Below are 15,011 nucleotides of genomic sequence, written 5' to 3'. Positions count from 1 at the left end.
CACTGCAGGCTCCTTTAGGAATATGAATGGTTAAATGATTAATTGCTTAACCCAGGGGCTGTCAACTGGGGGTATGCGTACTCCGGGGGTACCTGAGGAGGCCCTAGGGGGTATGCATGGATGGGTGGGGACAGAGCACTGCCATGGACCACACACTGCCATGCAGGCAGTGCCTACTTGGCTGGACACGGGGTGGGAGAAGCTCATATGTGGCGTCTGCTGCCGCTCTGCATTCGGCTACATCCTCCCTTCCCTCCCCCCAGCTCTGCATTCAGCTCCCATGAGTACACTGATCCAAAAAGTTTGAAAACCCCTGGCTTAACCGATCAGCTCAATGATAACCAGTTCTAGCTCACCAGTTACTGTTTGGCATCGGTTGGAGTCTGGCAGGGAAGCCCTGCCATGCCACAGCAAAAACCAGAAGGTGGCAGGGCAGGTGGGAGGGAGAGATGGAGAAAGGAGTGAAGAGGAAGGGAAGGGGAGAGGAAGGGGGACTAATACCTAATAGCTAGGCTACATGGACCCCGTGTCAGGGGGCTTCCCAGAGCCCCTGTTCTCATTGCACCTTGTTCTCATAATGCTGAATGCCTCTATTCATCCCCAACTTGGTTTGAGGACTGGGACAGAAACTAGCTGTGCCCATGAGATCAGTGGACTATGGAGATGATTGACGCTTCCATGGTCTGCAGACGGGCCCAGCTGAGTCCTCGGCCTTCCTCCATGCAGTACATCAGAGGGTGCCATCTTGCCCACTGCTGGTTTAACAAGCCTGGATTTGTGCTGCCAGTCACCCTAGGAATAGCTGCAGATCTGTGACCAGTGCTGGTCTGAACTATTCTTGGCAAAATGTCCAGTCTGTGAAGCAGACGCTATACTCAAGTCTGAATACTTCTGCACCTATTTCAAATTGGAACTTTATGAGAAAGTCCAAAAGACTTCCTCCTTCTTTTTACCCTCCTGCTTATAGATTTCATAGATTTAAATTTCATAGACATTCAGGCTAGAAGGGACCCCGGAGGATCATTGAGTCCAGCCCCCTGTCCAGGGGCAGGAAGTCAGCAGGGATCATAGGATCCCAGCAAGATAAACATCCAAAAGTGTCTTGAAGGCGTTCAAAGTGGGTGCTTGAACCACCTCTGGAAGCAGTCTATTCCAAACCTTCCTTATGTCCAGCCTGAAACGGTCGCAGAGGAGCTTGTGACTATTCGAGCTTGTTGTCCCTTGGGGTGCTCTGGTGAACAGACGTTCCCCCAGATCCTGGTGAACACCCCTAATAAACTTATAGGTGGCCACCAGATCACCCCTGAGCCTGCGCTTTTCCAGGCTGAAGAGCCCCATGGCTCTCAGCCTTTCATTATAAGATCTGGTATCTTGACCTCTGATCATGCGCGTGGCTCTCCTCTGCACTCTCTCAAGCTTCTCCACATCCTTTTTGAATTGTGGAGCCCAAAACTGGATGCAGTACTCCAGCTGTGGGCTCGCCAAGGCCGAGTACAACGGGAGAGCTCAGGATCAGGTGCTTCCCCCCATAATAACATGAACTACAGACTTCTTGGAAGAGACGCAGGCAGCTTGTCAGTAGTCTAAGAAACACTCCCGTGTTGCATAAAAGGAACTCCTTGTAGGCACTGGGGATTACAGATCCTATAAACCAGGTTGCCTGGGGTAAATACTGCACTCTAGAGCTGTAGCTTTATGCAGGGCCTCCTCCAGGCATCCATGTGCTACAGACAGCAGATATAGCCCAAACCTTGGCAGCTCAGGCCTCTGACTTTAAGGTACCTTCACCTCTCCCCGAGTTAATAGTAACACTGCACCTGTCCACACAGGGGATTCCACATCCTGGAGCATTCACAAAATGAGCTGTACGTTGTATTTTAAAACAAAATGCATGTATTGGGGACCCTCATCATAGGTTGTTCCTCTCAGAGCCCTGCTCTCAATTAGCTCTCCTTTGAGCAGCCCCCTTCTTGCTCTGTAGATGCTGTCAGTCTGTCATTTTGTGGTCCTCCTGGACCCCTCCTGTGAGATGGGTGGGGGAGTCGTTTCTCCATTTGTACAAACAAACTTCACCTTCTGTGCTGTGATACTCTGGAAATGATGTAATTACTGCTTCGAGCAAAAGGCACTTCTAGAGCTGCAGCCCCATTCCAGGAGGTGCCAGCCTCTGACTTTCCTGACCTTTCCCAGTGCACTCTGGGATTCTGCAAGCGTTCATGGCTCCGGCTCGGGAAGGGGGCAGCTGTGGGAACAAGGCCTAGGTGCTGAATTCTTCATGACATCTGATGCTTCCTTTGGAAATGCCCCCAGAGCTTGGAGCTGTAGTGCAGCCACAACCTGTCTTAGTCCTTTAATTGTACACTGCGGGTAATTTTTTCTGATGGGCAGAGCTCTCCAAAAGCTTCCTGTCCCCAGGCTGTGGAGTTCTGGCCTCCAGGGCTGCTGCAGGCTGGACTTCAGCCACCTCCCTAGCTGCTGAGCTCAGGGTGGCTGCTTTTTATTAGTCTGTTTTGCTCTGTTGGGGCCAATATTTATAGTAAACTCAAGGAATAGCAGGGCAGCCCTGGAAGATGCAATTCCCTTTGCATTCCCTTTGCATTCCCTTAGCTGCCCTTGCTAGAAATTTCCTCAGGCGCAGTACTGGAGTAAAGGAGGAACTTCTTGAACAACCACCAAAGAGACAATGCTTCTTTTCCCAGTATTGAAATGCTCCAGACTTGCAGTGCTGCTATACTCTTTCCATGTGGCCTCTCATTGCTTCCACCCCATCCCACCCATAAAGTCAGTTCTTGATCACAGCTAGCATCCCCTGTCTCAGAGAGCTCACACACTTAATTGAAACATAGGTGGATGTGAACAGCAGTGGACTGGTAAGGGTAGCAGAGGACTTGTTAGGTCCATGGGTTTTGTTCTGTTTCTGTTTGCTGTGGTTCTGTTGCCTGTGATGTTAATGCTCCTTTGAGGAGAGGACTTGGCTTTGATGTTGCCATTTCAGTCATTTTTGTGGGGTGGCTGCTTTCCCCTTCTGCACATGTCACACTTCCCAGACCTGAGGATATGGTGACAGGAATTGCTTATCTCTGAGGCTGCTGTTGGTTTCTAACGTTTGGGCATCTCCCACACCTAAATTTGGTCTGCTTGTTTGCAGAGTCACAGCTGGAGAGCAGAGGAAGTGTGTTGGTGTCTTCCCCTGCCTTTACAATGGTTGCTTTAGAGTGTACAAACAGAATAGAGGGCCAGGAAAGAAGGGTGGGGGGTACAGCTGCCACCAGGCAACTGGGGTGAAGCTGGCTTGCCTGTATGCCAGTCTCCACTGATGCTTAACAGACCTTGCTGAATAGGACTGGCCCCAAGTAAGCCATCTCATTCTGCCCTGGTAGTTGCCTTCCTGTTCTGTGACATTTTCATACTACCATAGGGAACACCTTGCATTGTTGATCAATGAAAAGCAAATATGCTCAGGGTAATGGACGGTGGGTCTGGTGTATTCTCCCAGTAGTAACCACAACTGGTTCCTTTTTGCACGAAACTCACAGGTGTGCTGCTCTTCACAGCTAGACTATGCTGGCAGTGGAAGGGCACATGTTAGCTCCCTTCCTGGCTACAAGATGCAGCCAAAACAATCCAGCTTTGGGCAATTGCTCCTAGAGCCCACGTGGAAACGTTATGAGACTATATGTCTGACGGAGTTGTCCAAGTTGTGCTGAGACCTTAAAGTACAGTTCCAGAGCACTGAGGCCCAGCAGCTTCCCCTCACTGGTTGACACTGAATTTGTTGCATTTTCCAGTGGGAAGACTTTGTGTTTTCTTTCTTATTCCTTTCGGATGCAACCTACTTTTTATTTATCCAAGCATTACTGCTAATGGAGACATTTCTTATCCAACATCCATGACTTTTGCAGGCAGAGCAGGATTTCCTGTCTATCAATCCAAGGGCAATGTTGAAATGGCTCTTAGCTAAGAGCCATTCAGGTAACAAGCTTGAAGCAGGAAGGCTGCCTCTGAAGCATGCGAACCTTGTCACCAACATGAGGGTTACCCCTCACGGAGACTGGACATTCAGTAACGTAGTGCAAAAGCACACGAGCCTTTGACCTACTGTGGAACATTACACGAATGTTGCCTGTGATGTCCCCAGCTCTCATACTTTTACTACTGCCTCCCCACTGAGTACAGTTGCCTTGTTCTTGTGTGCACAGCTCAGCTCTCACCTGAGACTGTCATTGGTCATCTCCTGCTGGCTTTCTGTTTAGAACCTGCACTCCATTGATCCCATTCCCCTGTAAAAGAAGTGTCTTTGTGTCTACTTCAGTTCTGCCTCCTATGCTGAGACTGCACAACCTCCCTGTCCTCCTTCAAACCTTGCATTTTAGTCATGGTCCCTCAAATGCTGATCTTTAGAGTGAATGCTACTCAAAATCAGTGGCATTAAATGCCAGAGCTGCCTTGGCACTCCCCATGTCATCGCAGCAGCCCTACAATCTGATTTCGCCTCTGTGCTTCTTCCTCCCATTGCCTGGCATTCCTCTAGCTTTGTCTGCCATTCTCCACACAGTCTAAGCTCCTCAGGACAGGGGTTGTGCTTTCTACTATTGTTATGTCTTGCAGCATGCTGTTCAAATGTAGGATATGTGAAATGAAGCTGGCTGCAGGCTGCACTTCAAATGAAAAGCCTCCATTTCTGGCAGCAGCTCATGAAAAGCTCACTCTCTGCTCTATGCACCCTCCCTTGTTCTGTCTCTTCCCAAAGAGCTCTGTGCTGTTTCCCTCAGCATCCATTTGCTGACCCCTCAGATTTGTATAACTGGGCTGGCTTCTTGAAGCTGGGACTTTGCAGGACATGCAGTGGCTCGCGGTTGCACCCCAGGAGGAGAGGGCTTGCAGGCTGAGTTCAGGAGAAATGCTTGCAGCTGTTCTGCTAGTATCCTCCATTAAAAACAAACCAGGCTGAGTGCTTGCTCTCAGAAAACACAGTTGGGCTGGGAGTCCTCCCTTCAAGCGTGTAATGTAGTGAGGAAGAAGCAGCATGGGAAGCCTCCCTCCCTGTCTGTTCATGGGGCACCATTTTCTAATCCATATTGTGGTAGTACCAAATAACCCCAGTCAGGATCAGAGCCCCATTGTACTACACACAAGGGAAGACGGTTGTTGTCTCTGAGGTTGCAGTTATTTAAGAGAAGATCAACTCTTGAATAACAAGTGATGGGGGAGGAGATAGGATCATGTGGTCACACGGGTTAGTGACATGTATGGCTCGGCCGTGGTCCTGATGGGGCTCTGAATTATCATAGTTTTAAATCAAATCTCTTTCCTTAATGTGCAGTTCGGCAGTTGTCAGCGGGTGTTGCATTAGAGGCGAGGCTTGTGGAGGAAATGGTAGTGGCCTTACCGATTTTAATTCAGGGAAGCATTCCCTGCATGTGGGGTTATGTGGAGGAAACCACAGGGACTCCGAATGACTATGTCAAATATGGGGCGTAACCTCATAACCATCACACATCCTCTAATTAGAGGGAATTGCTGTGAATACCATATTGAAATTGGGACCTGTACCTGGCTCCTAGCTTGTTGGTAGGAGAGAAGGACAAAAGACAAGGCTCTGGGTCAGGCTCTCAGCCCCTGCTCACTGGAAGGAGAGAGAGATCTTGTATCATTCAGGTTCCCCCTGTCTTTCTCTGGCTGGTCAGCCTTATACATGGCATTCTGGAGCTGGGGAGCATGAGAATCAGGGAACATATTAAAAAGGTGCCCTCATGGGGTAGGGAAATGGGCCAGTGTCACAGCACCCGTCTACCGCCTGTGCCTCTCCCTGCCAGTGCAGGTGCAGTGCTGATCCCAACTCCAGCACGCTTGTACAAATGCTGGGTGCTGCCTCACAGCACCTTTGCAGACCGTGTTGGGCATGGGTCCTCAGTGCCAGGGGGAAGGTGCAGTTCAAAGCAGTAAGTGCTGGGGAAAGAGTGGCTGCCCTCAGTATTTTATTTCAGGTTCCAGACTTAGATTTCTCATCCAGCTTCTCCTTCCCTTTCACAGATCCGAATGCTGTGATCCCAGAGCAGCTGACAACCAGTCGGCCCAGCAAGGAATCGGACAACACGATGAAAGTTGTCACACAGAGTCCACGCAACAAGGTCCCTGTGATAGAAGAACCTGGGAAGCCAGGTAATTGTGCAGAGCAAGCTAGGGAAGGGGAGGACTAACTCCAGAATAACTATGCTCACGGAGGCAGAGAGGTGTTGTACTAGATCTGCTATAGATAGAACAGAAGGGAGTCTCGCTCTTTTGGCAGAGCCTTCAAGGAACCCTGCTTTAAGGTCAGCGACTTGGATCCAGTATTTGTCGGGTCTCTGTAAGAGCCTCCTGCAAACTTCACCAGCCAGGAATCACTCACTCTCCATTTCCTGAAGTCACTGCTCAACCTCTGGAGCTGGACTGTGGACAGAAGCTCCCAGAGCCCTGTTCAGTTTCTCAATGCCTTTGGCAGTATCCTAGGAGGAGGAGTGTGGCTTTTCTGCCTTTTTAGTTTCTCTTCTGTTTACTGAAGCAGAGTAGAGGGCTTGGGAGATGGAGAATGCTGGGATGTTTAAGCTGAACCTATGTGAGAGCTCTTTGAAGGTGGTTTCCTGAGTTCCTGACCCTGCTGAGAGGGAGAAGCAAAATCAGATGAAGTGGGGAAAAGCTGCTCCATTTCTCCACCTCTGATACCGACAGGCCAAACAGCCTCCCCTCAGGGGCCTGGGGCAGCCTTGGCCTGGGGTCAGAGAGAGGTGGGGGGGTCAGTAACAGGATATGGCAGGTCTGCACAGGCTTCAGAACCCACTTCCATTAGAGCACTCGAGTCTGCAGAGGGGGAGCAGGCACCCCTGGGGTTTGTTCTGATTATAGACTGGATAGGAACAGTTTTCTGTCTCCAGTCCAGTCAGGGGCTGTGAGAGGATAAAACACAGGAGAGGAGAGGTGAGGAGAGGATGAGCTGTGAGATCTTGTTTGTGAGTGTCCAGGATTCCTCCCAGATGTTGCCATACTGAAAGGGGCCAAAGGCCTATGGGATCATTGGTGTGAGGAGTCCAGCATATGCAAAGGGGTGGGTGGGACAGTGTAGACACCTCAGCAAGAGTATGTAGTTACCTGCAGAGTATCTGTCTGTCTACCTATCTGGAGTTGGTGGCTCAGATGCTCCCACTAATCACATTGCTGCCCAGCCCATCCAAAGCAAGCTGACAACCAGCTTGAGGCAGTGAGGATGCTGATGCTGCAGAAGGGACCCTGGAGAAATAGCTTGCAGGGGTTGCTAGCTGCTTGGCGCATCAGAATTTGGGAGTGATATGGATACCAGACCCCTACATTGATCCTTGAGCCATAATCCCTAGGACAGACCCTCCATTCCCCAATGCTGCCAGAGGGGCTGAAGAACCCCTTCCCCTCTGCATGCTGGTTTTCCTTCTTCAGTGGGGGAACATGCACTTTGAAGGGAGAACTGTCAGTCCCCTGAGCCCATGGGATGATGGGATTTGAGCTCCACAAAATTAATTTAACAACTGTTTTTCTTTCCCCCTTCCCTCATCCCAGGTTCTGTTAACCAGGATGGCAAGGAAAGTCAAGGTCCCAGTGATGGATTCTTCAGCTCCAAGGTAGCAGTATTTGCTGCCATCGGTGCTGGCTGTGTTATCTTCATCCTCATCATCATCTTCCTCGTTGTCCTCCTGATCAAGATTCGCAAGCGGCACCGGAAGCACACCCAGCAGCGGGCAGCGGCTTTGTCACTCAGTACCTTGGCCAGCCCAAAGTGCAGTGGTAATGCAGGCTCAGAACCCAGCGATATCATCATCCCCTTACGGACTACAGAAAACAACTACTGCCCTCACTACGAGAAGGTGAGCGGGGACTATGGGCACCCCGTCTACATCGTCCAGGAGATGCCCCCCCAGAGCCCAGCCAACATCTACTACAAGGTCTGAGGAGCAGCCTCAGCTACCCACCAATGCAAGAGCACTAGAGAGCTGAGGGCCCTGGGGGCAGCTGCTGGCGCTCCCCACCAGTGTGTTCGCTCCGTGAGGGAAGAAGTGAATCGAATCCCATGGCAAGACAAGGGGAGCGCAAGGGTCTCGCACCAGATAGTGGAATCACTCGCTCGCACACTCTCTCTGTTCTCCCTTTGTATTTAGTTTTGTAGTTCTCAGCTTTTGTAATCCCAAGACTTGAGGGTGAGCCTTTAGCATCCTCCTCTGCTGCTTCAGACTGCATCCTGGCTCTGTTACCCATCCGGCCGTGATGTGGCCCTAGCGCGTGCAGCACCCAGCGTGCGTGGGCTTCGTGCCTTTCCTCACTCTCGGACACCACTGGTGACACCAGAAGACTCCACTCCCACTTTGTTTTTTGGGATTTTGCCTTTCAGCTTCCTCATCTATATTTTATTACATTGAATAATCTTGTGTGTGGGGGCTGCGCCCTGGGTGGCTTTGGTCCAAAATGGTTCTGGGAAGTCGGATGAACTTGGGGGCTGCGGAAAAGAGCCTCCTACTCGGCTTGGAAAGGAGCAGCTTGGGGAGGCAGCCTTTGCCCAGGCACAGCAAGGATGCAGAGACCGTGCAGGGAGGAAGCTGACAAACCCGACTTACTTATTATTATTATTATTATTTTAATTTTTGTAACATTTTTATTTTTGTGAATTCTTGGTGGGACTCTGAGCCGCCACCCTCAGCCATCTGGCATACTCCCCTCCCCCTCTGCCCCATCTGCTGTGGTGGGGCCTCCTGGCCACAGGACACGGACTCATGCCTTCTGCTGTCGTTGCCATCCTAAACTTTTTGTGTTCACAGTTCGTAGCCGTTGACTCTTGTTTTAGTTTCTTTTTAAAAAAAAAAGAAAAGAAAAAAATGTATGATGTCTTGAACGGTCAGTATGTGTGAGAGGGCTCTGCCTCCCCCACACAGAGCCAGCAGCCTCCTATCCTTTCACCACATGGTGACTCTTGTGAGCCCTCTCCCCCCTAGAAAAGGTGCGTCTTCTCCCCAATGTGCACCCCGCCTGATCTCATTTCTTAGGATGGAGAGTGGCCGGGCTGGTTTCTTCAAAAGCAAGAGGAAGGTAGATTCATAGATGCTAAGGTCAGAAGGGGCCTCAGCAGATCATTGAGTCCAACCCCCTGCCTAGGCAGGAAAGAGGGCTGGGGTCAGATGATCCCAGTCATAGGTGGTAGTAGGATGGCACTGGTTGCCCGTCTCAGGCTACATCTAGGACTGTGCTGAGGGGAGACAGGAGGGAATATCCAAGACCTTAGGCACAGGTTTCATCCCTGGATCCATCATTTGAGCACATTGTGAAGTGGGTTGGGTCCTTGGGTTCAGGCCACGGTGCTTCCATTTGGGAGGGGGAAGAGGAAAATGGGCCTGAAGTTGTTACTTAACATGTGCTCAGGAGCCTAGAACAAGGAGTTGGGGAGCAGGAGAACAGAAGGGAGAGCAACCTATCTGCATGGAAGAGGGAGCAGCTATTATGTGGCTAGTGCAGTTGGGCTTTGTTTCTGGGCCTTGGCTGGGATAGACTGGAGTTGGGAGAAAGCTCCCCATACCACTACTCTTCTCCAGAGGTCATCTAGACCCCAGTCTGCCCTTGCTCATCTCAGTCTTGCTACAGAAAGAAGCTGGGCCTTTTTTTCCATTGGCATTTTAATTCCAGAACTCTTGCACATTGTCTTCTCTGGTTTCCCTAGTGACTGTCAGGCTTGAGTGGAGACTCTCATATTGCCACTTGATGCTCCACCAACATGTGGATGGGGCATGGGAGCTTGGAGTGCTTAGGCCATGGCACAGTGCAGGAGCTCCCATGTCAGTCTCCCTGGATGCTGTGCTGGGCCCTTCCCTTCCCTCAGCCTTTCCCATACATATGTGTGGTGTGAGCTCAGCTCCTTAGATTTGCTGAGGCCCCAAATATTGGAAGTGCAATGCAGGGCAGAGAGTGGGGGGGGAAGGTGGGCAAAGTTTGGTGAAGGGAGCACAGAGAGAGCTGCAGGCAGAAGGGAAGATTTGGCCCCTGGTGTGGGAAAGCTCAGTGAAAGAGAAGGCATAAAAAGCACAGAACAAAGTGGGGAGCACATGCCCCAGCAGCTGGCCTGTTCTCATGACGGGGGTCTCTTGGCCTAGTGCCTGTTCTCTCTGGCACAAAGACCTCCTTTCCAGGGGGCAGATTCATAGATGCTAAGGTCAGAAGGGACCTCAATGGATCATCTGAGTGCGACCACCTGCCTAGGCAGCAATGGTCCAGATGTTGGACCAGGAGAGATGGGGTGTGGTGGAGGGTGTGATGAGGTCCTGTTGGAAAAGGGGTGCTTTGGTCTGTGGAAAATGGCCTCCTGGGACACTGCTCAAAGGGAGCAAAGGTTGTTAGGGGAAAATGGGAGCTCAGGGCCAATGGAGCAGCTGTGGTCCACCCCAGGCAAGGCCAGGAGCAGCAAGACACCCTCTCCCCCATCCCCTTCCAGGCCTCAGCTCCAGGCAGGGCAGATCAGTGGCTGGAGCCATCACTGCCTTGATAGTGGGTGAACCAGAGCCTTAGAATCGCAGGAAACTTAAGCTAATCTGATCACAGGACCCTCCCTGCTGTCTCAGTGAGTCGCAGCAGAAGGGGAGATTGTTACCCCAGGCGCACGCCCAGCTGCCACCCTGAGACATGGCTGTATCGAGGGGTTTCATTTAGCACCTTTTGATCTCACCCCGTCCTCCCTCCCTCCTTTCCTGCCTCCCAAATGCGCCTTTCCTTCCCCATCGGGACGTCTATGCAGGATGCCATGCTGTGCCGCAGAGCTGCCGGGCTGGGCAGAGTGTTTTGCTGAGGTGTTTCTAAAGGGCTTAGACAATAGTGCACTTTGAGGCGTGCTCAGTGGAGGTCAGCCAAGGTGTCCAGGGTTTTCAGTGCTCTGCAGAGGAGCAACTGAGTCTGCTGTTTAAAATGGCAAAAAGCTTCTCGTTGTGTCTTAAAGAAAAATTTTTCCCCCTTGTCCCCAGCATCCTGTTTCCGTGAGGAACCCAGAAACAATCATCCAGATTCCTCCTGCAGGAGAGAGCCCAGTCTGGGAATGATAATGTTTAAAGAGCTGTTTATTTACAGGGGGTTTCACCTCACAGCCTGGAAAGGAGCGACTGACAATGGTTTTGAGACTCAGCTAGGGGCTGGGGCTGGGGGAACGGGTGAAGGGAGGGGCTAGGGAATTACAGGGAGCCTGGCAGATGCTATACCAAAAGCAAACACGGATATTCTACCTTTTTAATGTTAGCTCTCCAGTGTGGTTGCTGTCCCCAAGTGCAGTGTCTTCTCTCCATCACCCCCGCCCCTTCCTGGGGTCCTTAACCCTCAGCTTTTAATTGCTGAAGGAAACAAAGCAGTAAGACAAAACCACCAGCCACCAGTAGAGAATGGGGTGCTACTTAGTCACCCCGACCCACCCAACTAACTCCTTTTGCTGTGGGCAGCTGGAAACGCTTGTAAATAATGTGCCAGGGTGAAACCTGAGCTCCGATCTTTCTGAGCACCTCAGTTTGCTGGGCCCTAAACCTGGGTGTCCCTTTTGTTCTTTTCATTGAAAGAATTGAAGTTTTTTTGTTGTTGGTTTTTTTGTTGCTGTTCGTGTAAATACTAGTCTTTTTTGGAAGAAATAATGTAAAGACGTTTTGTATAAACTCCGAATTATTTTCTGGTTGCTTTTTCTTAGAAAAACAAATGAGAACTAAAAAAAAAATTAACCACGAGAACGGGTGTAAAACATTGTCATGCTACGATCCAAGTCAGGAGGCTCGTTCGAGGGCGTGTGTGCGCGCGCAGGCATGTGTCCCCTGCGGCCATGGGGAATCGGGTATATGGGGCGAGGTGCGAACTGCCTAGATTATTGGATGAAAATCCAGGTCCCAAAACTGTTCTCCAAAAGAGATGGGGAAGTTGGGGGAGGAGCTGCTGCATGAAACTGGCCCCAGGGGCCCAGATTGGTCCCTTAGGTGTTCAGCCCCTCGCTGAGCAGTATAACCTGGAGTGTAATATCTCTTCTGGTGCCTGCAGCATAGTGCTCCTCCCAAGAATATTTGGAGCTGTGGTCGGCATTCCCCGCTTTGTTGATATAATGCAGGATCTTCCAATTAAAATATAGTTGCTTAGGACCCAGTTCAGGCTGCTTCCCTCTTTCCTGATCACAGCTAACTTTCCAAGCTATCCTCCTCATAGCCCCCAGCCTCCTTGTACCTACCGCTCCAGGAGCTGGAGTCGTATCATTCTCATGTGAAGATCTGATCGTAAGTTTATAGATGAGTTTCTTGCCTTCCTGGTTGTGGAGAACAGCTTGTAAATGTGACCCAAGACTCCAAGGCAAAAAAGAAATAAACAGAACCTCAGACTTTAATTTTAAACCTCATGATTTTTCAGCCACCTCCTTGCCTCTCCCTCATGCACTGGGGGCCTGACTCCTCACATTTTAACATGTGGGGGCTTCTCAGTGTGGTGGCTTTGCTTCTCCCACCCCTTCTTATTTTAAACTGAAGAGTGCAAGTTAAATGCAAACTTTTCCCGTGCTGGAGAAGGCCCCTTGTACCTAACTAGAGCCCATGGTTGAATGGGCTCATTGGTTCAGTGGGCCAAAGGATCATTGGTTGTGCAGGGAGATGTGCATGTGCCCCGTGGAAACCATCTCCAGGCCCACGGGGAGGCTTGTCTCTGCTCTTTGCAGCTGGTTATTACTCTCCAGGTGCAGCTCCTAATGTTCAAAGCTCCTGCATTATATCAACACAGCAAATCCATGGAGTGTCACTTGTGCAGTACCTGGTTCTCTGTGGAAGGGGAAGTTAGCAAGCTGAAGTGAAAAGGGGCAAGAGACCCTGGTGTCTCTGCGGTAGCGTGCGTGCGTGCACAAACACCCTGTAACGTGGCATGCTCCCACATTTCAGAGATGTAAAAATGCATCCATCCTTGGGAGTGTGTGTACATACCAAGTATATGCAGACACACCCTGCCTGACAGATGAGCCCTGAACACCATACGTCACAGCCATAAGCACATTTGGGTCATCTCATTAAATCCCATGATCCAGTATTCTGAAGAAAAAACACTTTCCCTTCCACTTTCCTAGGTAGCAAATCTCAAGTCACGTGATCAACCAGTGGTGCTGCAGCCCCCAGCTGTTTATGCCCACCTGTGTTGGGGCAGAGATGCAGTTAACATCTCCCAAGCATTCTGTCCGGATCATGCCCTTCCTCTTCCCTCCTCCATCCCAAATAGCCCTCCTGACACTAACCTTGATGCTACCAGCAGCTTCCTCTCGATTGTAAGAGATCTGAGGTAGCAGGTCCCGGGACCCTCCTGTGAATTGCTGGGGTTTCTGTTAGTCAGATGCAGGAGGACAGCTAATGAATGTGCTGGGAGTATGTTAGCTGCCCTGCTGATGTACTTCTTGTATGCAGAGAATACAAATGCTCTTCAGCCACAGCACAAAGCTAATGACGGTTTAACGTTTTGCCTTCATTAATGGAATTAATGCATTAGTGCATGCTTTCTCCAAGGCTCTCCACACAGAACCATCCACTCAAGCTTCTCTTTGGCAGGCAGCAGATAATTTGATTTAAGAAGGGCTCCAAAATGAGAGTGCCTCTTCTCGTGAACACTTGTTCCCTTCCTTTGCTCTCCTCATTGTGAGTGGGGGGGGGGGGGTGTTTCTCCCAGCCCTTGAGCACAGTGTCAGTGGGGCCCAGCAGCTCACTCCCTGGTTGATCATCTTGTGACTTCCAATCACGTTCCATCCATGCCTTTAGGTTTCAGTTTGGTTCCTGGGCCGTGGCCCAGAGTGCTGGGTTCACTCAAATGATGCATTCTCTTGTCGTTCCTTGTCACGTTTCTTTTTAATTCTTTTGCCTTTTACACAGCTGCTTTCACCTAGTATCATATCATCCTCAGTAATCAATAATATGGAATCTGAATTCCATGGAGCCATGATGGAACCTGATATATTGTTAAATAAAAGATTTTTTCCTATGGAAACTGGCTGTCTCCCGTGCGCTTTTGTTCTTGCCCCAGATTCTCTTTGGAAACCAGGTGATGCTGTGAAAGAGGCAGGGACAGGTGAGCTCAGGGAATTGATAATGGACTAGTAAGCAGTATGCCTCGGGGTGATGCCTGCTAAACGTGTAAGCATTAGGGCAGACTGATATTTATTTTGACGAGTATTAAAAAATGGTCATTTGCATAAATACTCCTCTGCCTGCCATTGTTGTCGTGTCCCTCCCCCCCCAGTTGACTGAGCTCTTCGGGGCAGGGTGCATGCTGGCTCCTTTATTTGCACTGCACCCTGTGCGGTGTGGGTGTAGGTATGGTGGGGAGGTGGGGGAACTGCTGCACTGGTTGCTACCACTGTACGAAAACTGCCTCAGAACTGATTGAAGGGTTTTTTTAATGTCTAGCCCCTGCTCATTGGTCTTTGTGGGAAGTGATTTTTTTTGTAAAGGGGACTGCCGTGTACTGACATGTTCTGGCCCACATTGTGCAATTTGCAAGTACAATTTGGCTCTGATGGGTTTGTCACAGCCCTCAGCCAAGAAGCAAATGTGCTATGAGGCTTGAACTCCCTGCTTTTCCAGGGCAGGGTGCTAGCAGAGAGCAGCTGGAAGGGAAGTTCAGGTTGCTATTGTCTTTGTACACAAGAACATCAGTCCCCAGGGCTGTCAATCTGGTCTGCTGAAAACTATCCTTAAGTGTTAATCAAAGGTGCAGACTATTTAAAGAACTGGAGAAATTCCTTGTTTGCACACAAGTTAGCTCCCATGCCCTTATCCCTAGCTCTGAAGTGTTTCATGAAATCATGATCCCTATTCCTTAGCATCTGGGCTGCTCCCCTTGCACCCAAGATCAGAGCCTCCTTTTTGGCCCATCACACATGTAAATCTAGCCAGCCTTGGGTTGGGAATTAGCAGCAGGAGCAGGAACACCCAGCACTGTGCTGTTGTATTGAGCAAAGCTGGAGGTGGTACATAGGAGTCTCT

The 15,011-nt window shown here is 50.3% G+C and overlaps 1 protein-coding gene across 1 annotated transcript in view; it reads left to right on the top strand.

The window, feature by feature from the left end:
* The window catches only part of EFNB1 (ephrin B1), a 101,370-nt gene extending 87,357 nt beyond the window's left edge, over nucleotides 1-14,013 (top strand). Inside the window, exons 4-5 of the mRNA XM_019536228.1 lie at nucleotides 6,034-6,162; nucleotides 7,570-14,013. Of these exons, the coding sequence (XP_019391773.1) occupies nucleotides 6,034-6,162; nucleotides 7,570-7,958 (518 nt within the window). The 3' untranslated portion in view covers nucleotides 7,959-14,013. The remainder of the gene's footprint in view (nucleotides 1-6,033; nucleotides 6,163-7,569) is intronic.
* The last annotated feature ends 998 nt before the right edge of the window (nucleotides 14,014-15,011 follow it).

This window comes from Crocodylus porosus, unplaced genomic scaffold (genome assembly GCF_001723895.1).
Source record: "Crocodylus porosus isolate Cpor-Errol unplaced genomic scaffold, CroPor_comp1, whole genome shotgun sequence".
Taxonomy (NCBI): Eukaryota; Metazoa; Chordata; order Crocodylia; family Crocodylidae; genus Crocodylus; species Crocodylus porosus.
Note: the sequence above shows the minus strand (reverse complement) of the source record. Positions and strands in the feature narration are given on the sequence as shown.